The 20,444-nt window shown below is 43.9% G+C and overlaps 1 protein-coding gene across 1 annotated transcript in view; it reads left to right on the top strand.

The window, feature by feature from the left end:
• The first annotated feature begins 7,986 nt into the window (after positions 1-7,986).
• Positions 7,987-20,444, top strand: part of PLXNC1 (plexin C1) — a 62,020-nt gene continuing 49,562 nt past the window's right edge. The window contains 2 exon segments of the mRNA XM_033162650.1: positions 7,987-8,526; positions 8,665-8,793. Of these exon segments, the coding sequence (XP_033018541.1) occupies positions 7,987-8,526; positions 8,665-8,793 (669 nt within the window).

Raw genomic sequence — 20,444 nt, 5'->3', positions numbered from 1 at the left:
TTAAGTAAATGTGTTTAAGGTCACAATCTAAGAATATGTATTGTGAGGCTGCAGTAAAGAAACCACATTTCCAAAAACTGAGTAATTACTGGCACCCAGTGGTCAAAATTCGCATTTGCAGATGAAGATTCATGCCTTATGGATCTCATGCCCCTCCTGCTTGAATTAAAGAGATAGGTAGAATGGATCAAGAGAAAGCCAGGGGAAAGAATAAATGGAAACAAGTATATATCTGACTAAAAATTATATATATTCCACCTTTCTCCCAGAAGTGGGACTCAAGGCAGCTCACAAAAATTAAAACAAACATGAATAAAACACAGAAAGCTTTAAAAAAAAACACGTATAGAAGATAATCGTTTAAAAGTAATTTATAATAAAATTAAAATTATATAAAACAAATTATTAACATATGGGTAGGAAAAAGAGGAAAACCCTATTAAAAGCCCTTTGCTTAAAAGCAGTGGTTCCCAAACGCATATTAAAATAAACCAGTCTTCAGAACTTGGCTCCTTAAATCTGTGCTGCAGTTTATTCTTTGGCAAACTACCTGAGATTTACTAGATTGTGCAAAGTTGAAGTGAATACATCCAGGCACAGTCTTGATTGATATGATATATTTTAGATGTGATATTCATGCTAACATTTCTATTTCTTGTGAACCACTTTGTGGATGGCAGAAAAGTGGCTTCTAAAGGAAACCTGAGCTGGTTTGACATTCCAATCCCTCAAGTACCGGTATTTGGAACGCTCATTGATTTCAGGAAGAGAGTATTGGCCTGTGTTTAATCCATTAGATATAATGCTTACCATTGTGACATCACTGGAGTTTGTGAGTGATTGACATTAGATGGAGACGAGCAACTTTTTTTGTTTGTTATAAAGAAGAAAAATAACATCCCTGAAGTTGGGAAGCTGAGCAAAATGTGATCACTCTCTTTGGCCTGGCCTTCTTTTATCAATAGCTAACGGATAGTTTTCGCCAAGAACATCCACAGATATTCCGATGTATAATCCAAAACTATGGGTCCCAAGAGATTATATGCTGTAGGCATACTGTCCATTATATGAAGTGTATGCTATTGGATTTGGATAACATTACATTAGCCCAATAAAAGCTCAGTGGAGAGGCTCAGAAGGACAAACATTTCTCATAGCACTGTGAGAATGCAGTGAAGGCAATGCTCTTGTTTTATCTCTCACTCGATAAGTGAGTAGCTTGAGCTGATTTGATTAGCACAAAATAATCAGGCAAGGCTTGCATTTCTGGAGAGGAAATTCAGACAAGTCTTCCTTTGCATAACTGTGCTTAGACGCAACAATCTGAACCTTCAGATCAAGTGTGGTGTAGGAGACAGAATATTCAACTTTGACTGGAAAGTTCTGGATTTATGGAGCTCAGTGAATGGCCTTGGAGCAGCAAGCATCTTTTAGCCTTCTACTTTATGGAGGTATTTTCAAGATAAATTGGATTAACCCCATCTACACCATCCTGATCTTGAAGAAACAACTGGGCTCTATTTTACACTCGATTTCCCCCTAAACAATCAGGGTGGTGGTTGTTGTTTTCTCTTTTAGATGTCCAGCTCACTGACTACCTGGGTAGCAAAGTTGGGTACCTTGTTTGGTTGGCATTTTTTTATTTTATTCCCTACCACACATGAGAGAAGGGGCAAGGGAAGCAGCAATTTAAAAAAAAAAAAAAAGGTTTTCAATAAAACATTCCTTCCAAACACACATGGTAGGGGGGATCAATTTTTCTAAAATACTAATAACACCATCTGGTGGGATACTATACAAGGACTTAGAACAAAGGGGAATGAGTGCTACACAGTTACCAGCTAATCAAAGTTATCAGCTGACAGCTATGAAGAATGAAACTTGTCCACTGTAAGTGGCCATGATTTATTTCATAGAGGTAGTATGCTTTGGGTTGCTATCTAATTTGACCAAACCGAAGAGAAGTGGTGTACTCAAAAGGCACCAAAACTCAGCTAAGCAGTTGCCTGGAGACCAAGGTTTATGCTATTTTTGCCTCTCTCTTTCTCTTTTAGTTTTCTACAATCCTTTTTTTCTTAGTGCTGCTACAGAAATACATGAAGTCAGGAAGTGCATCTGGTATTCCCCTGAGGGTGGCTCAAGTCCTGAGATTATCTTATCTCACCCCCATAAATCTCACCACCCAATCTCATGTTTCTTAACTCACTGAAAGTAAGATATGCACATACATGCATGCCTCAGCTGCTGCAATCATATGTACACTAACTTGGAAGTAAGGTCCTTTGAACTTAGTGGCATTTGCTGCAGGATCAATATGATTAAGTTTCTCTACTATGCTGTGAGTGTGGAAGCTGGTGCCTTGCTTTGCCAGTTCAGTTTGTCCAACAGTATGAATGAAAATGGTATAATAATATAGTTATTTGTAGGCATCTGAAGAGAGTGACTTTCAAAGCACCATGTTCCATATCTACAGACACAGGACTGAATTGAATATTAGACTGATTATTCTCCCATCTGTGGATTTGCAAAGTGTGCAGTAAACAATCAGGAACAGAAACTGCTGACACTGAAAAACCATTTTTGTGTGTTGTTGTTGTGTGTTTAAGTTTCTACTAGTCAGTTCTACCAAGTTAGGCAGTTGCCTGGCAGCTGATTCTAGGTTGTCATGAAAGACCAGAAAATGGCTATTTAACACAGTTGCTGTGTGGGTTTTTTTCTGCCAGGCGAAGTATTTGTCAGATTTTCTAACTTTGATAAAATAACGTGTCTGGTCCTGGGTATTATGCACTACAACATGGGCTGAGCAAAGGTCACCCCTCCATTTTATCTTGGGCACCGCCATGTTCCCAGACAGCAAAATGTCTTGGGTTGGCCCTTATGCCTGTGACTTATACTCATCAATATTATGTGTTGTATTTTATCTATTTTGTAAATTGCCTTGGGATCTTAACAAATGAAGATTTGTTTAAAAGTGCAATAAATGTAAAAAAAATGTAGTAAGAAACTGAATTTAGATACTTAGTTGAAATATGGTGGGATTTTATTAGCCTTCTATCAATAGCTGTTGAAAATTTGTCTTTCCAAATATCATATTATGATTCCGCAAGCATCACCTTCCCACAGCCCACATATCCTAACCTCTGTTTCCCTTGTTCCCTTCTCAGTCTTTTTAGTTCATTTGCATGTGACATTGTGTATTTAGCACCTCTGTGCTTCTTTCACACACATTTTTTGCCAGTAAACCAAGCTGCACTGCACTATGATGAGTATGAAAGGAAAGCAATACCAATCGTTTCGGTTCCTCAACTAAACAGCTTGTCAACTATTCTCCAAAATGTTCAGCTGAACATTTGCATCAAATGTTGAGATAGTACCCGATTTTATATAAACATAACCGGCTGAGAAATCAGTATAGAACTCCATTGTATATTTCCTGTACACTGAGATAAGGAGAAAGAATGTGCCTATAAAACATGAAATATGGGGCAAGTCACAGGTTAAAACAGCTATGCCAGATAAATTCCCATGTTAGAATTAAATATAGGAAACAGATATTAGCTTGTCATGCTAAGAAAAACCACACACCCATGTGAGGTTTCTCTGGGTTTGCCATCTGGCAACCCAGGTGTTCCTTGTAGTGGAGTATCTGTATTATTCTATGTTCATGGCCTGGGAATGACAATTTTAAAAATCCAACAAGGCTTATAAAGATCTTATGTGCTGAAAACATTTTTTAAAAAATGCACATAGAGGCTTTGGTTCTGTGTTATCTTCTCTGAAGCTATTTGTGATGATGCAAAGAGATGGCGATTATTATTGTTTAGATTTGTTAGCTGCTTTTTAGCCAAAGCTTTGCAAGTGGCTTGCAACACAGTTAAAAACACTAACAGATTATACCACAAAACAAAGGGAGGGGAAACCATAACAACCACAGGAAGCTTTGTCTGCACACTAATAACAAACATAATCTTAGTCTGCCAACAGCCAGCCTGGTGAGGGTAGGGAGGAAAGCTACCAGCAAAGGCTCCAGGTAGAGAGTTTGCTAGGGACAGCATTCACAGATGATTAAATTTATTTTCTTTTTATTGTAATAAAATACTGCTATATTTCCTCTTTTGTACAAGTTTCTTTTAATAGTTTTATTTATATCTTTTGTCTCCTTCAATTGTTTTCTTGTTTCGTTTGAATTTTTGGAATACTTTGTTAGTCTTATTAGTTATACTTTTTATTAAAACAATAATTTTTAAAGAAATGTAAAGTAGAAAACTAGCCTGCTGACCTTTGCATAAATAAATAAATAAATAATAAATAGTTCTTTCCGCATTGACAATATGTTTTTATTGGAAGTTTAATGTTCATGTATATTAAGAGCACAGTCTTGTACCCAGCTATCCACAATTTCAAGTAGCATGCCCTTGTCTTAAAAAAAGAAAAGAAAAGACCCCTTTGCCAACATTTCTGGCATGAAAGAACAACGAATAATGCGTTTCCAAAATTACAATCCATGCAATGCTCCACTGTACATACTTTTTGTGAATGGGTGTTTGGCAAGCAATATGAAGATGAGCCGTCTCGTTTGCAGAATGGGATATAACCATGAAATTCCCATGGCTGAGTGCTGGCAAAAATCTCTGAAGCCATAAAACCAAAATAATTGTTCAGGTGCCTGATGGAGGGGAAGAGGAAGCAGTCAGGGCAGTGGATCACAGATCATAGATTTATAGAGCTTGAAGATACCCTGAGGATCATCTAGTCCAACCCCTGCAATGTAGGAATATGATTGAGAATAGTAACACTTTTCTGTTTGAATATAGGCCAAGTGTTGAAATTTTTATACTACGGGGCCCAAGTCACTGAGAATTTTTGCATGAGCCACAGAATTTCTGCAGAAAGAACCTCTTGGTGGGTTGTTTCCTGCTGCATTTGCTATCTGCCACATAGTTGCTTCCAAATGGAATGCCTTGCTAACAATGTTGTATTACATATTGTCATTATACAACTTCACATCCAATGGAAGATACTGATCTGCTCCAGGAAAATATTTCATGCAGCTTAGTTGCTCTTTTATTTTCCGCTAAGTGGAGAATTTTACTCTTCTTGCTGAGTGTGCAGCATTTTGTTCTACTTTCCTGCTTGCTTACAGGAAAGAGAACTACCATGCACCACATTTAAAGCAGTCTAGCAAATATCTCTATTTTAAGTGAGATGCAATATTTACATTTTTGTTTTGAGGAAAAGGGATGCACGCTACTGTTATTCTGCAGAAAGGTGAGATAAATTGGGGAAATTTCTTTCTCTCTCTGCTTATTTACACTGCACTCCTATGCACATTGAAATAAGATCCGCTGAATTCATTAGAATTAATTCACAGGAAAGTGCCATATATCCTGGCTTTGCCAATCTGGCGCCATCCAGATGTTCTGGACTATAGCTCCCATCAGCCCCAGCTGGCATGAAAGAAGTTTTATGGGGCTTACTTCAAAGTAAACCATAGTTATGGATGGGCAATACTGCTTCCATCCTATTTTTTATGTACCGTAGAATATAGCAGTGACACTTTTTACTGTACAGAATGCAAACAGTTGGTTTAGGAATTTGATCAATACCTCCCTGTCCACTCACATCCCACATTGATCTCCTTGAATAAAAGGCAGAGTAGTGTGGTAGCATATATATTTTTTTACAAAAAAATAGTGGTAATGATGCTAGAGGATATCAGCTATAATCCAATTGTTGTGTGTGTTGCAAATTAACCAGCTGGCAGCATTTAGAAAATAAATCCCTTCTGCTCTGACAGGTGATGATCACACTTCCTTGGATGAAAAGGTGCCTAGATTAATCCCGGTCCCCTGGAGGTATTTGATGCTGTCAAAGCTGACAGTGCTAACCATTTGGGGCTAGTTCACATTTCAAACAGAGACCTCAAGATTCCCAAGAACCATTTAAAAAACCACAGTCATGCATTTGTGTCAGCAAAATATAGAGTCTTAATAGATTCACCACAAACGCTTTGCACTTCACGAATTTAACAGATGTCACCCAGAAAGGGATAAGGGATGTAGTAGCTGCAGAGGCCCCCTGTGCCTGGAGAGAGTCCATTGGCACCCCTGAGAGGTTTACCTTGCCACACAGAGACACCTTTCTCTTCTGACCACAAACAATGTTAAATAATCATCATGCAAGTTTTAAAAACGAAATGAAAGTGGCATCAGGTGGCAGGGAAGCTGGTAATTAAGGAGGCTGGCCTGGTGCCTTCATTGCATATCTTTAGGCATTATGTGAAAACGTTTCTCTTCAACCAGACCTTTAGCTGATTAACATTCTATGTCCTCTTAATGTCTTTGTGGGAGGGGGGCTATTAGTTTTGTTTTGTTTCTAATTATGTATTTTGTGCTTCTTATTTTGTCTTTGTATGTTGTGAACCACCCTGTGATCTTTGGTTGAAAGGCAGCATACAAATTTAATAAATAGCAATGATCAGGGCCAGAGTTGGCATGGAAGAGAAATTTAACCTTCTTCCTGCCCCTGCTGTGGTCCTAAGAAAAACCACTCTTCTGAAACTACAGTTTACTTGAAAGGGAGAAGAATCTCCTCTTGGCATCTTGTTGGCCCAGAGAGAGCAGACAGTCCTGGGCAGCTCTCTGTTGCTCAACTGCAAGAATAAGTGAGTGGTGGTTGCCAGGGTCAGTCACTTCTGCTGCCTCAGATTGCTCAAGTCACCTCTCCCCCTGGGAGATGTGGCAGATGTGCCACCCAAAGAGGAAACACAGGCCAGTGGCAAATAAGAGGAAGTTGCTCCTGCCTGCTTCCCTCCATCTTTGGGTGGTGCAGGGGGGAGGATTGGTCAACACACAGACAGGACATGAGATGGCACTTCTCATGCTTTCTTTCTCCCTCTGAATGTTGTAGAGGGGCTGATTCCCGCTGCCAGTGTGTGGGCAGAGGGAGCCTGCTTCTCCCCTTACTCACTTGTGAGTAGTGCAGCTATTAAGATTGGGCCCACTGTGCTGCTAAGAGACAAGGTAAATAAGTGCAGGGCAGGCAACTCCCCCCCCCCCCAGGAACTCTCTATATATGCTCCTAGGCAACCTTATGGGGGACCACAGTGGTGGGTAGAGCTGATGAAGAACAAATATTGTTAACTGCATCTTTAAGCAATTCACATACACACAAATGCGAAGCATAATCACGGATCAAGAACTTATTCCAGCCACGTAAGCGCACTCAATGAAGGCATGAAGAAAGTCCGGCAAGGGGCGTGGCCTACAGATAGGGGCGTGGTCTAGGGGTGTGGTCAAAGCAGGCTCTGGGATAGGGTTACGGGGAGGAAGCGAATTCTTTTCTGGCAACTCGGCCCAATCCTACCTACGACCCCCTCCCTCTTGTCGTTTGCGCATGCTCTCTCGCTCTCTCCGAACAGGGTCTCGTGATGGGAGGGGCGAGGAGGATAGGACAACCAGCTGGCGGAGGGCGCAAGGAAGGGCGTGGCGCACCAAAACCCAAATCCTAGCAACCCTCCCCAAAACCCTCCGGCCATGGAGCTAATCCACCCCCCTGAAGCGCCTTGCTCCCCTATGGACCCCACAACGTCTAAACAAGGAGGGAGGGGGGGAGCCCGTTCAGTTGAGCGTTTGTGTGGTGGTGGGGAGACTGGGGACCGGCGGGAAGAAGCAGGCCGGCCAGTTGCCAACACGTGCAGCGCCCCAGCCGCACGCGCCTTCAGGGGGCGGGGCGAGGAATTGCCAAGGGTAGGCGGGAAAGCTCGCACGCGCGAGCCAAGTGGTGCTTCCCAGCGACGTGGAAAAAGGAACTTCTGCGCGCAAGTCTTCTGGGTGGCACAGAGGAAACCACAGAGAGAGAGGGAGGGGGTGGGAGAGGAAGGAGAGGGGGAGGTTCCCGCCCTCAGCGCGCAGCCATGGGGCAGCTGTCGGCATGCTGGCTGCAGAGCCGCCTTAGGTAGCTGAAGCGCGGCGTGTGTGTGTAGCCATGGCCGGCTGGTGGCGAAGGCTGAGGGGGCGCCTGGGCGGCGGCCTCGCCTGCTGCTGCCTGCTGCTGCTGCTGCTCTCTGCCTCGGCGCTGGCCTGGGCGGCCGAGGAGGCGGAGGCGCGCGCGCAGACCTTCCCTCAGCCGCTCACCAACCTGGCGGCGAGCGCGCGGCGCTTGCTGGTGGCCAGCGGCAATCGCTGGTACGAAGTGGAGCCCTCGCTGGCCTGGGCGAAGGAGCACCGCAGCAGCCCGGCGCTCGACTTGGTGACGGTCAACAAGCTCCTGCTGCCTTTCGGCGACGACCGCCTGCTCACCTGTTGGACCCAGCCGCAGGGCTCCTGCTACGAGGAACGCCTCGGCGCCAACGCCAACGCCACCGTTTTCGGGAAAGACGTGGTGACCTGCTTGCGGAATGGCTCCGCCGCGGGGTGGATCTATGCCCGCGACTCCAGTGGCAGCTGGTGGTGGCCAACGTCTCACCGACTGAAGGATTCCAGTGACTTCGCTCCGGGGTGCCCCATTGCAGAGAGCGACTCCAAAGTGGGCCGTCGCTCTCCAAGAACGCCATAAGGGGTTTCGGAGGACCACCGGCTGCTGGTGGGCGACGGCTGCTACTTGCACTTCGCGGACGCGGTTCCTGTGGAGCGGGCAATTCCTTCTTTCTTATTATCACTACAGCCTCAGCATGGAGCCCAAGATGCTCGTCGCCAACCAGATGCCGGCAGACCAGTTCTTCGGCCACGGCCAGCGATCTTGCGCTGCTGCGGCGGCGGCGGCTTCACCCGGAGGATCCTCTCTTCCAACTACGTACAGGACGCGGGCTCTGGGTCGGCGTCTCGGCTTGGCCGAGGGTCCGGCCACTCCGACTCCACCGGCCCTTTGCAATCTTCAACCTCAGCCAGGGTGTCGAGCGTTTCGGAGGGATGCGACCTTGTCGATTCGAACACGATCTGCAAAAACGAGGTCTGCGGAGACATGCGTGAGTAGTATTGAGCGTTGTTGCCCTGCGGGATCGAGGAGACCAGAGGGCCGGCTCAACAGCGCACCTTCGTGTTGCTGGCTGGGTCTGATGCTCAAGGTATGACCGATTTTAAAGATGTGAAATAATTTTGCGGTCTCCTGTGCGCTTGCAACAACCCTATAAGGTAGTTCGCGCTTTCTATCGTCGTGATGTTAATAGCAGCTGAGACCTCTGCTGAATGGGTATCTGAAGAATGGTATCTGAATGGGTATCGGAAGAAGTGTGCATGCACATGAAAGCTCATACCAAGAACAAACTTAGTTGGTCTCTATGGTGCTACTGAAGAATTTTTTTATTTTTTATTTTGTTTCAGCCGAGACTGAGTTTTCTAGTCAAAGTAAAACACATTGGGGGCATTACTTGCCTGGGTTTCTAACTATTATTTCTTTTATTACGTGCTTAATGTCACAAAGAGGCAGTCCCCGACAGGATTGTTGCTTTCGTTTTTCTTATCAAATTATCTCCCCACCCAAAAGGCAAATCTGCATTTGACTGGGGAGGAAAAATACAGGCTGGCATGTGCAGCAGTGAAGTGTAGTGTGCTGCAAAAATAGGGTTGCCATATTTCAAAAAGTAAATTCCTGACACCTGCAAAATTGTTGAGACTATTTTTTTAGGATACCACCAAAATTGTTGACCTTTTTTTAAGGAAACCACCAATATGCAAAAATCCACTGCACTGAACCCACATTAAAATACCCTAAGCATCTTGGAAGTACTACCATATAAACACCTACATTTTCTGTTCAGTTACTCTCTCTCCCATTCCCTTAATCTAGATATGGAGGGAGCAGTTAAAAAAAACAACAACTTGCATGTACCCTGTGACTCTTAAGAATATTCCTGTCTTCACTGTCCATATTTGTAGCTCAAGGTACATAGAAAAACATACTAAATAGTACAGTACAGGGCAGAACAGGATTGGTGCAAGAGTGTAAGCTTTCTGTGTAGGTTTAACCGTAAGTTTGAATTAATGAATGCTGCTGCTGCTGCTGCTGCTGCTGTTGTTATTATTCCAATTTTTATCTGCCCTTCACCCTAAGGTTCAAGGGCAGGTTGCAACAATTAAAACACAATATAAAATTGTTTTTCAACAACTTAAATTACTTAAACAAGTTGGGTCCTAAAAATACACATTTCCCATGTCAAAAGCCAGGGTGAAAAGGTGTATCTTCCACATTTGCCGAAAGTTGTATGATGGTGTGAAACAGCTGTCATCAAGTTTCACTGAAATAGAAAGATTGGTAGAAAAAGAAAAAAAGATTATACCAAGCACCCAGAAGTTCCAATATTTGGAGAGCTTTTAAAAAGAGTTAGACAAATTAATGAAAGTAAAGTAAAAAGCTACTGGCCATGATGCTATTCTGCATCTCCATGGTTGAATGTTGTACAAAAGGGAGAATACTCTCGCACTTAGATCCTACTTTTGGGCTTCCCACAGGCATCTGGTTGGCCATTGTGAGAACAGGATTCTGGACTAGATGGGCCATTGGTGGGATCCAGCAGGCTCTAATTTAGAAGGAACTTTCACAACACAGGGAATACTACACAAAATTTACTTATTGGTGGAAGACAGCCTCACAACTGATAATGGGTAGCTAACCTAAGGAAGCATGGTGAACTTACTGCATGAGGGTTGTGGGTATGTTGCATTTCTCTGGGTATGTTGAACCCAACAACAATAGCAATTGCCCTTCACTGTAAGGTCCTAGGGAAGGTTAAAATAACAGCAATTACAGTTTAAAATCAAAGCAAATCAACCTGCAAGTGCTGAAGGCTGAGCAGATGTAACTCTATAAAAGTTCAGCCAGCATGAAATTACTGTCAAGCCCCCTTTGGTTTCAGAGAGATGTCTCACTTTCCCCACTGCAAACCAGCCCACTTACTGTTGGATGAGTTGGCAAAAAAAAATGATGTCCTGCTAGCTGGGCATATTAAAAGAAGATCTCATGATGTTGCTCAACATAGGAAGCATAAGTTGGGTTTGCAGTAGCAAGACACAGTTACTCAACAGCTTTGCAAAGAAAGGCTTTTCTATTTGAAATGGCAAGTCAGCTCACCACACGCATGTGACCAAATTAAAAAAAAAATGCTTCTTGTACATTAAGTGCATCCTTTATTGAGCATTGACATATAAATCTCTTCAACCACTCCTGGGGAAAAACAACAGTTTGCTGTTGTAGTGTTGTCCATTATCTAAAACAGCTTGCAAGGCAGAACAGCTTTTTGTTGGTGCTGGTATCATAAGGAAAAGAGTCTGCTGGATCAGGCCAATGGCCTATCTAGTCCAGACCCTGTTCTCACCAGACTCACCATATGCCTATGAGAAGCCCATAAGCAGGATCCAAGTGCAAGAACAGTTGTTCCTTCACGTGGCCTGCAGCCAGAGCATGGTCATCAAGGCTAGTAGTCTTTGCTTTAACTCCATTGATTTGGTCCAATCCTTTTAAAAAAGTTGTCCAAGTGGTGGCCTTCTGTGGGAGTGAATTTCATAGTTTAATGATATGCTCTGTGAAGCAAATTCCCCCCCCCCCTATCTCAAATCTTCAAACATTCACTTATCCACAAGCTGTAGTGCTTTGAGAGAGGGAGAAAGCTTTTTCTGTGTGCACTTCAAGTCACACAATGGTGAAAATTCATCGTTTGGATGAGGGTTTCCCAAACTTGGGTCTCCAGCTGTTTTTGGACTACAACTCCCATCAGCCCTAGCTAGCAGACCAGTGGTCAGGGATGGTGTGAATTGTAGTCCAAAACCAGCTAGAGAACCAGTTTGGAACCCTGATTTAGATTATGGATTGAGAACCTGTGACAAGTCTAGATGTTGCTGGTTCAGCATTCTGGATACATAGTATGAAAACAAGAAGAAAATAGGTTGCCAACCTAGTAAAAAAAATAGAAATTACACTGAGTACGCACAGTATCACATTTTAAACTAGTGCTGTGGAACATTTTTGGCTATGTGGGCCTTATTTGGCAGGTGGGCAGGACATTACATAGGTAGGACTTGAAAACACCTTGCATAGCCAGCCCAGTAGTCTTTGGCTCTGCCACTCAGCAACTGATGGGTGTTAGAGTCAAAGCTTGCTATAGGGTGCATGGTGGAGTTCCCTGCAGTGAATCCCCCTTCCACACAGGTTCCAGCAACTTCAAATAACATATATTTAAAGTAAAGATAATAAAATGAGCGTCTGTAACCCAACCAGCCACCCTGGCTATAAACTTTTTTAATAAATAGGAAAACAAGTATTGTTGTTTGTTTGTTTTACCATGTAAGAATTTTCTTCTCACAATGTGTCTTCTGTATCATGGAAAGTAAATAAAATCATCATCATCATCATTATTTTAAAGTATAAGGAAGAGTCCCTCAGGCCTTTACTAGTCTGGCCGCTGTAACCTAGGGATGGGCCCCCCAACATGGTGCCCTTGTGAACCCTGCTTGGTTCCCACCAAGGCCCCCTGCACCTCCCCAATTTTTATTTTAAATTGAGGTGTGGTTTTGTTTTTGGTTGTGGGCTGGTTGCATATTTTGTAGTGCCCAAGACCGTCCCTTATATTTGTGTCCTTTGGCCCCAAGAGGTGGGGAACCTGAAAAGAATGGGAGCAGTGCTTGCCTGCAAATGGAAAATGTTCAGGCTGCATGAGATGTTTTAGAAAAGTTGAAAACAAGCTGAAAACAAAAGGAAATTAAAAACATGTTTGGTTCTGGTATTTTAGCACTTATTGTTACGGCTATTCAAGTTACCATGGTGACTATGAAGGTAAAGGTAAAGGGTAAGGGACCCTGACCATTAGGTCCAGTCGCGGATGACTCTGGGGTTGTGGCGCTCATCTCGTGTTAATGGCCGAGGGAGCTGGCATACAGCTTCCGGGTCATGTGGCCAGCATGACTAAGCCGTTTCTGGCCAACTAGAGCAGCGCACGGAAATGCTGTTTACCTTCCCGCCAGAGCAGTAAGCCCTACCTATTTATCTACTTGCACTTTTGGGGTGCTTTCAAACTGCTAGGTTGGCAGGAGCAGGGACCGAGCAACGTGAGCTCACCCCGTCACGGGTATTCGGACCGCCAACCTTCTGATCGACAAGCCCTAGGCTCTGTGGTTTAACCCACAGCGCCACCCGCGTCCCTCCATGAGGTAGAACTCCACAATTGTCCTCTTCTCACACTCTCGCCACTGGTGAGTGTTCCTCATTATGTGGTGAGCATACCTTTCCTGGCTTCTCCGTAAGCTGGAAAAAAGGGAAAGGGTTCTGCCAAAAATAGAAGTTGTGCGAGGAAGTTCTATCTTCTGCAAAAGTCCAATTAGAAATTAAACAATAATTCTTTGCCTCTAGTAGTCTAGTTCACATTTGCATAGGACTTGGGGACTCTGAGGGGCCTTTGTTTCACATCCATGAAGGCAAGAAGCAGCATGGTGGAGAAGGAAAACCTGAGAGAGGAACTTGCACCATATCTTGCTTTCTCCTAAACCCCACATGAGGTAAAAAAACAACAACAACCCCCTTCTTCCACAAATCTGCAGGTGCTAGAGGACTGATGTGGGAGGAAATGAGTTTTGTTTCTTTTCCAGCATGGCATTTGTTGAAAGCAGAAGTCTCTTGCACTGATTCTGCTTTGGGAAAAACTCCATAAAGTGTATCCCATTGTTCTACACTTTATATGTTACCCATATAAGGAAGCAAAACCAGCTTTTGTCTTGTGGACGGCAAATTTAGTGTTTGTTGTTGTTGTTGTTGTGGTGGTGGTGGTGGTTGTTTTGGCCTAGTGAAGAGTTATGTGAAAAGAACAAAACACAGTAATATACCCCTCAAAAATACTTTCTTGGACTACCTTAAGCAGACTACATGAATATAATCTAACAAGAATGTTAGCTTTTATAGTTAATAAATTTCTTTTTAACATACTGTGTGTCTGATCTATCTGTTTTCAAAATGAGGTGCATTTTAAGCATAGCTTTCTTTTAAATAGCAATTAAGTCACAGAAGTCCCATAAGCCTTCAAATAAATAAGTCTGATGAAAGATTAGCATAGTGAGCCATCTGGCCTGGCCAGGTGTTTTGTGTATACATTCAGAGAATGAGAGAGATATTTGGCTACAGAAAGAGAGGCAATATAGTGAATGATGCTGGAAGGAGGGATGATCTGTCTATCACAATCTGGTCTTATGACAGAGTTGTGTTACAGTTAACACGTTCCCATCAACATGTTTCTCGTGAATTCTGTGTGGCCCAATTCAGAGTACTATAAAGCCTTACATGGCTCCAGACTTCAATACTGTACCTTAAGGAACGCCTTTCCCCATACAAAGCGACCTGGACCCACTGGCGGAGGAAGAGGAGTGCGGGGGGAGCACACCGCCCCCGGCAGTTCAATCCCGGTGGGGTGCTATTACGGCTGCCCTCCACCTGCGCTGGGCACCACACTCCCACAGGTGGCGTGCCACGCCCCCAGAACGCGCATCACGCCCCAGTGGGCAGCGCACCATGCCCCCGGGATGCACACCAGCCCCGGCCCCACCTGCTCTCCGTCCCCCGACATTGGAGCATGAAGCTTTGCCACTGCCTGGACCCTACACTTGTCATCGGAGGCTCTTTTCTATGTCTCTACTCCAGAGAGGTTTGGAAGGTGGCAACAAGAGAAAAAGCCTTTTCTGTGGTGGCTCCCCGATTGTGGAATTCTCTCCCCAGAGGGGCTTACCTGGCACCATCATTACATGTCTTTACCCAGGCCTGTGGCTGTTAAATATGGCCTGTAAAAGTGTGGGGAACAGGACTGTTATTAGGATGGTTATTTATTATTAGGCTCTCTGTCAGTATCCTTTTTACTATATTTGTATTATATTTTATCATTGATGTTCTGTATTGTGTTTTTAATGTAGTACACCACCCTGGGCTCTTTTGGTAAAGGGTGGTACATCAATTGAATTAATAGTATTAGTATTGCAAGACCAAATCAGATCTGTGCCAAATCTTCAGATGCCTTAATGGTATGCCATAAGCTTGGAATATCCTGTTGCATCTTTTTGTGCCATTTAATACTTGCACAACCTGTCTGTTAGCTTCAGTGGAATAAGTGCTAGCTAAAACAAATAACACATTTTATAAAGTTTGCACAATGTGGGAGGACTTGGGGGGAGGACAGACTACAGTATGATTGCGTCTTGCACAGGGGTTGCATTCTGGGGATGATGCATAAGCAAAAACGCACATACCTGAACCACCCCTTTGGAACCCCCCCCCCCAAACCATCCGTATCTTACAAGAAAGGCAGAGAACCTTAAGCTCTCAAGACCTGCTTACTAAGGTCTGGGATGCTCTTGTGAGATCTCACAGGGCCATCCAAGTTTTCATAAGATATTGTGATAGCATCCCAGAGCCTGGTACCAGCAAGTCTGAGCACTTAAAAGCTCTTTCCACACTGGGAAAACCCACTGCTGAAGGAGCTTTTAATCTCTCCACCTTACGTGCAATTGATCTGCAAGATTTCAGACATTCAGCTTTCAACTGAGTAAGGTTGAAATTGCTCGGGTTAATTGTGCATAGGATGCGATCCTACAACATTGTCGTTGCCTTCCTGCATAACTTCAGTTGGACAACATTAGCAGAGAACAGCTATGAAACTTCCCCAGCCATGTTCGTTCCAGAAGATATTGGACTCGTTCCCTCCATCCTGCATCCTTGCTTGCATAACTGATGGTTAGTGATGATGGGAGTCGTAGAAGAAGAACATTTGGAGAGCATCATGTTGGTTACTCATTTGGGGTGAACATCATCCCCATTGAGTGCCTTCTAGCAGCTTCAGCTGGTGGCCCAATGATGACCCTTTGTGGACAGTGATAATTTGGCTACAGTAATCTATGAATGCTCTCACAGCCTCAATATTGGATTACTGCAGTGCAATTTATGTGGAGCTTTCTTTTGGAGATGGCTTGGAAACTACAGCTGGTGCAGAATGCAGCCACAACTGTTAACAGGATCAAGGTGAGCCCATCTTAAAACACTGGTGTTGGCACAGCTACATTGTCTTCCTATATGTTTCTGGGCCAATTCAGAGTGCTGGTTTTCATCTATAAATACCTTTGTGGGAGTGCCTCTGGACCATTCAATCTTTGTTTGAGGCCCTTCTCCTGTTTTCCCCTCTGAAGAAGGTTAGGAGGGTGTGTTCTTTTCTGTGTGTGTGTTTTTTAAAAAACTGCATAGAATGTCCTGGGAGATTGAAGTGTTCTCCTGGTTTCTCTGTCTTGTGATTCCTGATATCAGATTTATGTCCATTTATCCTTTGTGATAGGGTTTGGCCTGTTTGTCCAATATAGAGAGCTGAAGGGCACTGTTGGCATTTGAGTGCATACACAATGTTAGAAGAAGAGCAATTAAATAGTCCTGAGATGGTATGTTTTGATGTTGTTGGGGCCAGTAATGGTGTTGTCCAGGTTTATGTGGCAGCAAAGTTGGCATCTGGGTTTATTGCAGGCTCTGGTACTAGTGTCCATGTTGATTCCTGTTGTTGTATTATTATGGGTGAGGAGTTGTTTAAGATGTCTGTCTGTAGGCGATGAAAGGTCTTCCTCCCAGAGCTTGAGAAAGAGAACTGTCATTGTCTAGGACAGGTTGTAGAGTTCTGTATTTTAACTTTAATATATTATTAATAATATAAATTGGTTAGTGTGTTATATCTCTTGTATACTACCTTGGGATGCCACATTAAAGATGATCAAAAATGCCTAATTAAAATAAGAACCCCTCTCCATGACTGTGGTGGCTGGAGCTGATGAGAATCACAGTCCAAATAAAAGAGCAAAATTATCTCACCAGTGTCAATGCCCTAAGTCTGCCATGACTATGTGTAGTTAAGGCCATAGATGCTTAGGTTACTTGGAAGTTAATTTCTATCAAAATCTTCAAGTGTTGCTGATGGTGTAGTCACACTTTTCTTTCCCCTCCCCTCTTTTGTAGACATGCCTTATTTAATAGACCACATTGTGTTCTCCTGTTTTGTGGAAAAAAGCAAAGGAATATTGAAGCACCTCCTCTTTGGATAAGAGGGGGAAACTTTTTCTTTCTTTCTTGGTGTTACAAAGTTGTTTTCCTGTCTTGTTTAAAAGTGGTTGTGAAACTTTGTACAGGGGTGAGAGCTGACAAACCACATATGCTGATTGCTCAGCATTCCATGCCCCTAACACTTTAGACCACAAACAGCATTGGCAGATGCTGCAGTAGCAGCATACATTTTCTTGAGTTACAGCACAACTTCATGCACACGTGTAATTAATGCCTGGAGCTTCAATAATATGGGAGATTGAGTGGCAAAACACCAAATTATATTTTGTGTTAAATCTGTGTACAAGAGTTTTTTCTTCAGCATCCAAAACACAAACATACCCATGAACCTAATATATAAAATGGTGTTATATGTACTCAAAAATATGATAATCCACCACACATCTTTTTGTAAATTTGGAATAAATGGATCATCATGTTTGTGTGTATAGTATAGCATCATTTGATATGTATTAGGGTTTTGTGTTTGTGTTGTTTTGAGTTGAGCCACTTTAAATGAAATTGAGTATATATGACAGAGGGGGAAGTGGGCTGGATTCAGTTTCCTGTACTCCCTCTTTACTGTTAGGCGGAATTTAAAAACATTTCTGTGGTGTTTGATTGCTGAAATATATTGTTCCTGACAACCTTGAAATTATGTACCTGTGAGGATATTTGATCATTTCTGAATGTTTTCTATCGTTTTGCTGCATGCTGCACTTTGGTTCCTTTGGGAAGAAGGAATGTGATTGAAATTTAATTAATAAATATTTGTTAAACACCACTTCCCCCCCAAAGGATCCTCTTTGAAAAACATGTGGTCCCCTGTTGCTTTGCATAAACTCTCTTGGGTTGAATATTTGACTGTCTTCAGATGGTTAAAAATTGTAGGTTCCTTTGCTCTTCCTTTCACATGAGCAGGGACACAAGCCAGCAAGCCTAGTTAACCACAGCTTCTTGTTACTTTCAGTTTGAACCAGGGAACTATGGTTAATGGCTCCCAACGTTTGCTTCCAAATCCTGGCTTGTTTGAAAGCTGTTAATCATAGCTATCTGTTTAGACATAAAGGAAGCTATGATTAACTGTGACTTCCTGGGTTGTTTACCAGCTGGTGCTAAAGGATGGGTGAAATGGGAGAAAAGGGATGCATGAGAGAGTATTAAGTTCATGCATATCCTAGCTTCTAAAGCCAAAATAATGATATCTGAATGGGGCCCATCACACCCAGTCAAATAAGTGTTTATTGCTGCAAAATTTTATCTCCTTTTAAAATGATATTGAATTGCAGCACAGTTTTTCATTTCTTTGGTTTTTGGTCTTTACATTTTCCTGAATTCATAGTTCAGTTCCCCACCTAATTGTTTATTTGTGTTTGCAATGATTAACTGATCTAATTAAACTGGTCTCCACCCCCATCGCTAAGTCCGGACACTGAGGTCCAGCACCGAGTGCCTTCTGGTGGTTCACTCACTGCAAGAAGTCAAGTTACAGAGAACCAGGCAGACGGCCTTCTTTGTAGTGGCACCCGCCCTGTGGAACACCCTCCCATCAGATGTCAAGGAAATAAACAACTATCTGACTTTCAGAATACATCTGAAGGGAGCCCTGTTTAGGGAAGTTGTTAATGACTGATGTTTTAATGTATTTTTAATATTTTGTTGGAAGCCACCCAGAGTAGCGGGGGAAACCCAGCCAGATGGGCGGGTGTAGTGGAAACTCGCGGAAGATCTTTGTAATCACGAGGAGTCAGGTTACATGTCCTATTCCCTTTTCCTCCTCTTATTAGCAAAGTAAGGTTGCTTGTGAGGAGGATGCAATTAGTCGAGAACACCTTCAGCTGCCAATGACCTTGGCCAAGCCACACTCAGGTGCCTGATTCCCTGACCATTCGGGAATGGTGCCTGATAGCCAGGTGAAAACAATCAAACTTAAGTCAGCTATATAGGCAAGGGAATGGAGGGGACAGATTGGGGCTTCGCCACAGACTAGGTCTTGGGTGCTGTGGGGTTTCTGGTGTGAGGGATCTCTCCCGCTGCTCTCTTGAAGCCCGGGCGGCAGAAGAGGAGGAGATTTGTGTTTGGGCGTTGGTCAGGTACGCTACGTTTGTCTGATTGTATCTAGAAAATTAAAGCATACTTTTTTGTGTTCTTCTTCCATCTGTGTGTTTTATTGGATCCAGATTCAAAAAAAGGAGAACCCTGCCCCTTGGCAGAACATTTGGCGCTGTGAGCAGGATCTGGAGACAATGCCCTGGTGGAAGAAGAAAAGCCCTAGGCAGGAGGATGGCCAGAGCCACATCCCTGGTTGGCCCAGCACTAGTGCTTGGGCACCAGTGGCTCAAATTTTGAACCAGTTGACCCCACCAGTGTCATGGGATGCTGAGATGGCTGGGTTTGGAGGTGCTACCCCTATGGCTGTGTCTAAGTGTTTGCAGCTAATGGGGATAGAGAAAGGTGCGGGGCAGAAGACAGTGGGGGGGCTTGGATGGGTCCTACTCACTGCGCTCCGGAGTGTTTGGGAGCAATTAGAAGCCTCTCAGAGGAAGGTACAGCAGCAATTAGAGGACATCGCTGCTTTAAAGGACCAGCAGGCAATTCTTAAGGAGGTGCTAGAAAACGCTCGGGGGAGGGAAGAACTGGCTAAGGAGCGGGCTGCCACTATGGCTATTCGCTTCGCTAAAATGAAACACCCAAAGCGGGTAAGAAAGAAGTGTATCCCTAACCCTCGGAAGGTTAGAGCCCTCATTGCTTCCCGGGAATGGGACCCCAAGACATGGAGTGGGGACATTTGGGATTCTAGTGATGAGGAGTCAGAATGGACAGAGGGAGAAGATGAGGGGAATGAAGAGGAATGGGTTGCTGAGGCACGTCCTCTAGTGACCAACAAGAGTAAGGGACCGCCAGGTAACCCACAAGCGGCCCAGGCCACCCGGATAGTACGGGATTACACTCAGCAGGAGTTGGCGGAAATGGCAAAGACAAACAGGCAAAAACCCGGGGAGGGGTTGAGCCAATGGCTGGTTAGGTTGTGGGACCAGGGAACTACCAGTCTTTACTTGACGGGGGAGGAGTTGGTAAAATTGGGAACCCTATCCCGTGATACATTGGTTAATCAGTTTTTGCGCATGCCTAATTTGGGTGCAACAGGTTCCCTATTTCAGTGGTGTGTAGAGGCTGTATACGCCAGATACCCCGCCCCAATGGATTGGGAAGAACAGCCAGGCCCCTGGCAAACCATTGAGGAAGCCATAGAACAGCTGCGTGGCATGGCTTTGCAGGCTGGGATCTATCAGCAAGGGTTCCAGGGACCAGAGAGTCAGCGTCTCACTGCCGGCATGAGGGCGCGGCTGTTAAAGGGCGCACCTTCACATATGCGTGGCCCATTGTTAGCGCTGCTGGGCCCC

This window comes from Lacerta agilis, chromosome 10 (assembly GCF_009819535.1).
Source record: "Lacerta agilis isolate rLacAgi1 chromosome 10, rLacAgi1.pri, whole genome shotgun sequence".
Classification (NCBI taxonomy): Eukaryota; Metazoa; Chordata; class Lepidosauria; order Squamata; family Lacertidae; genus Lacerta; species Lacerta agilis.
This window is presented reverse-complemented; position numbering and strand designations above follow the sequence as displayed.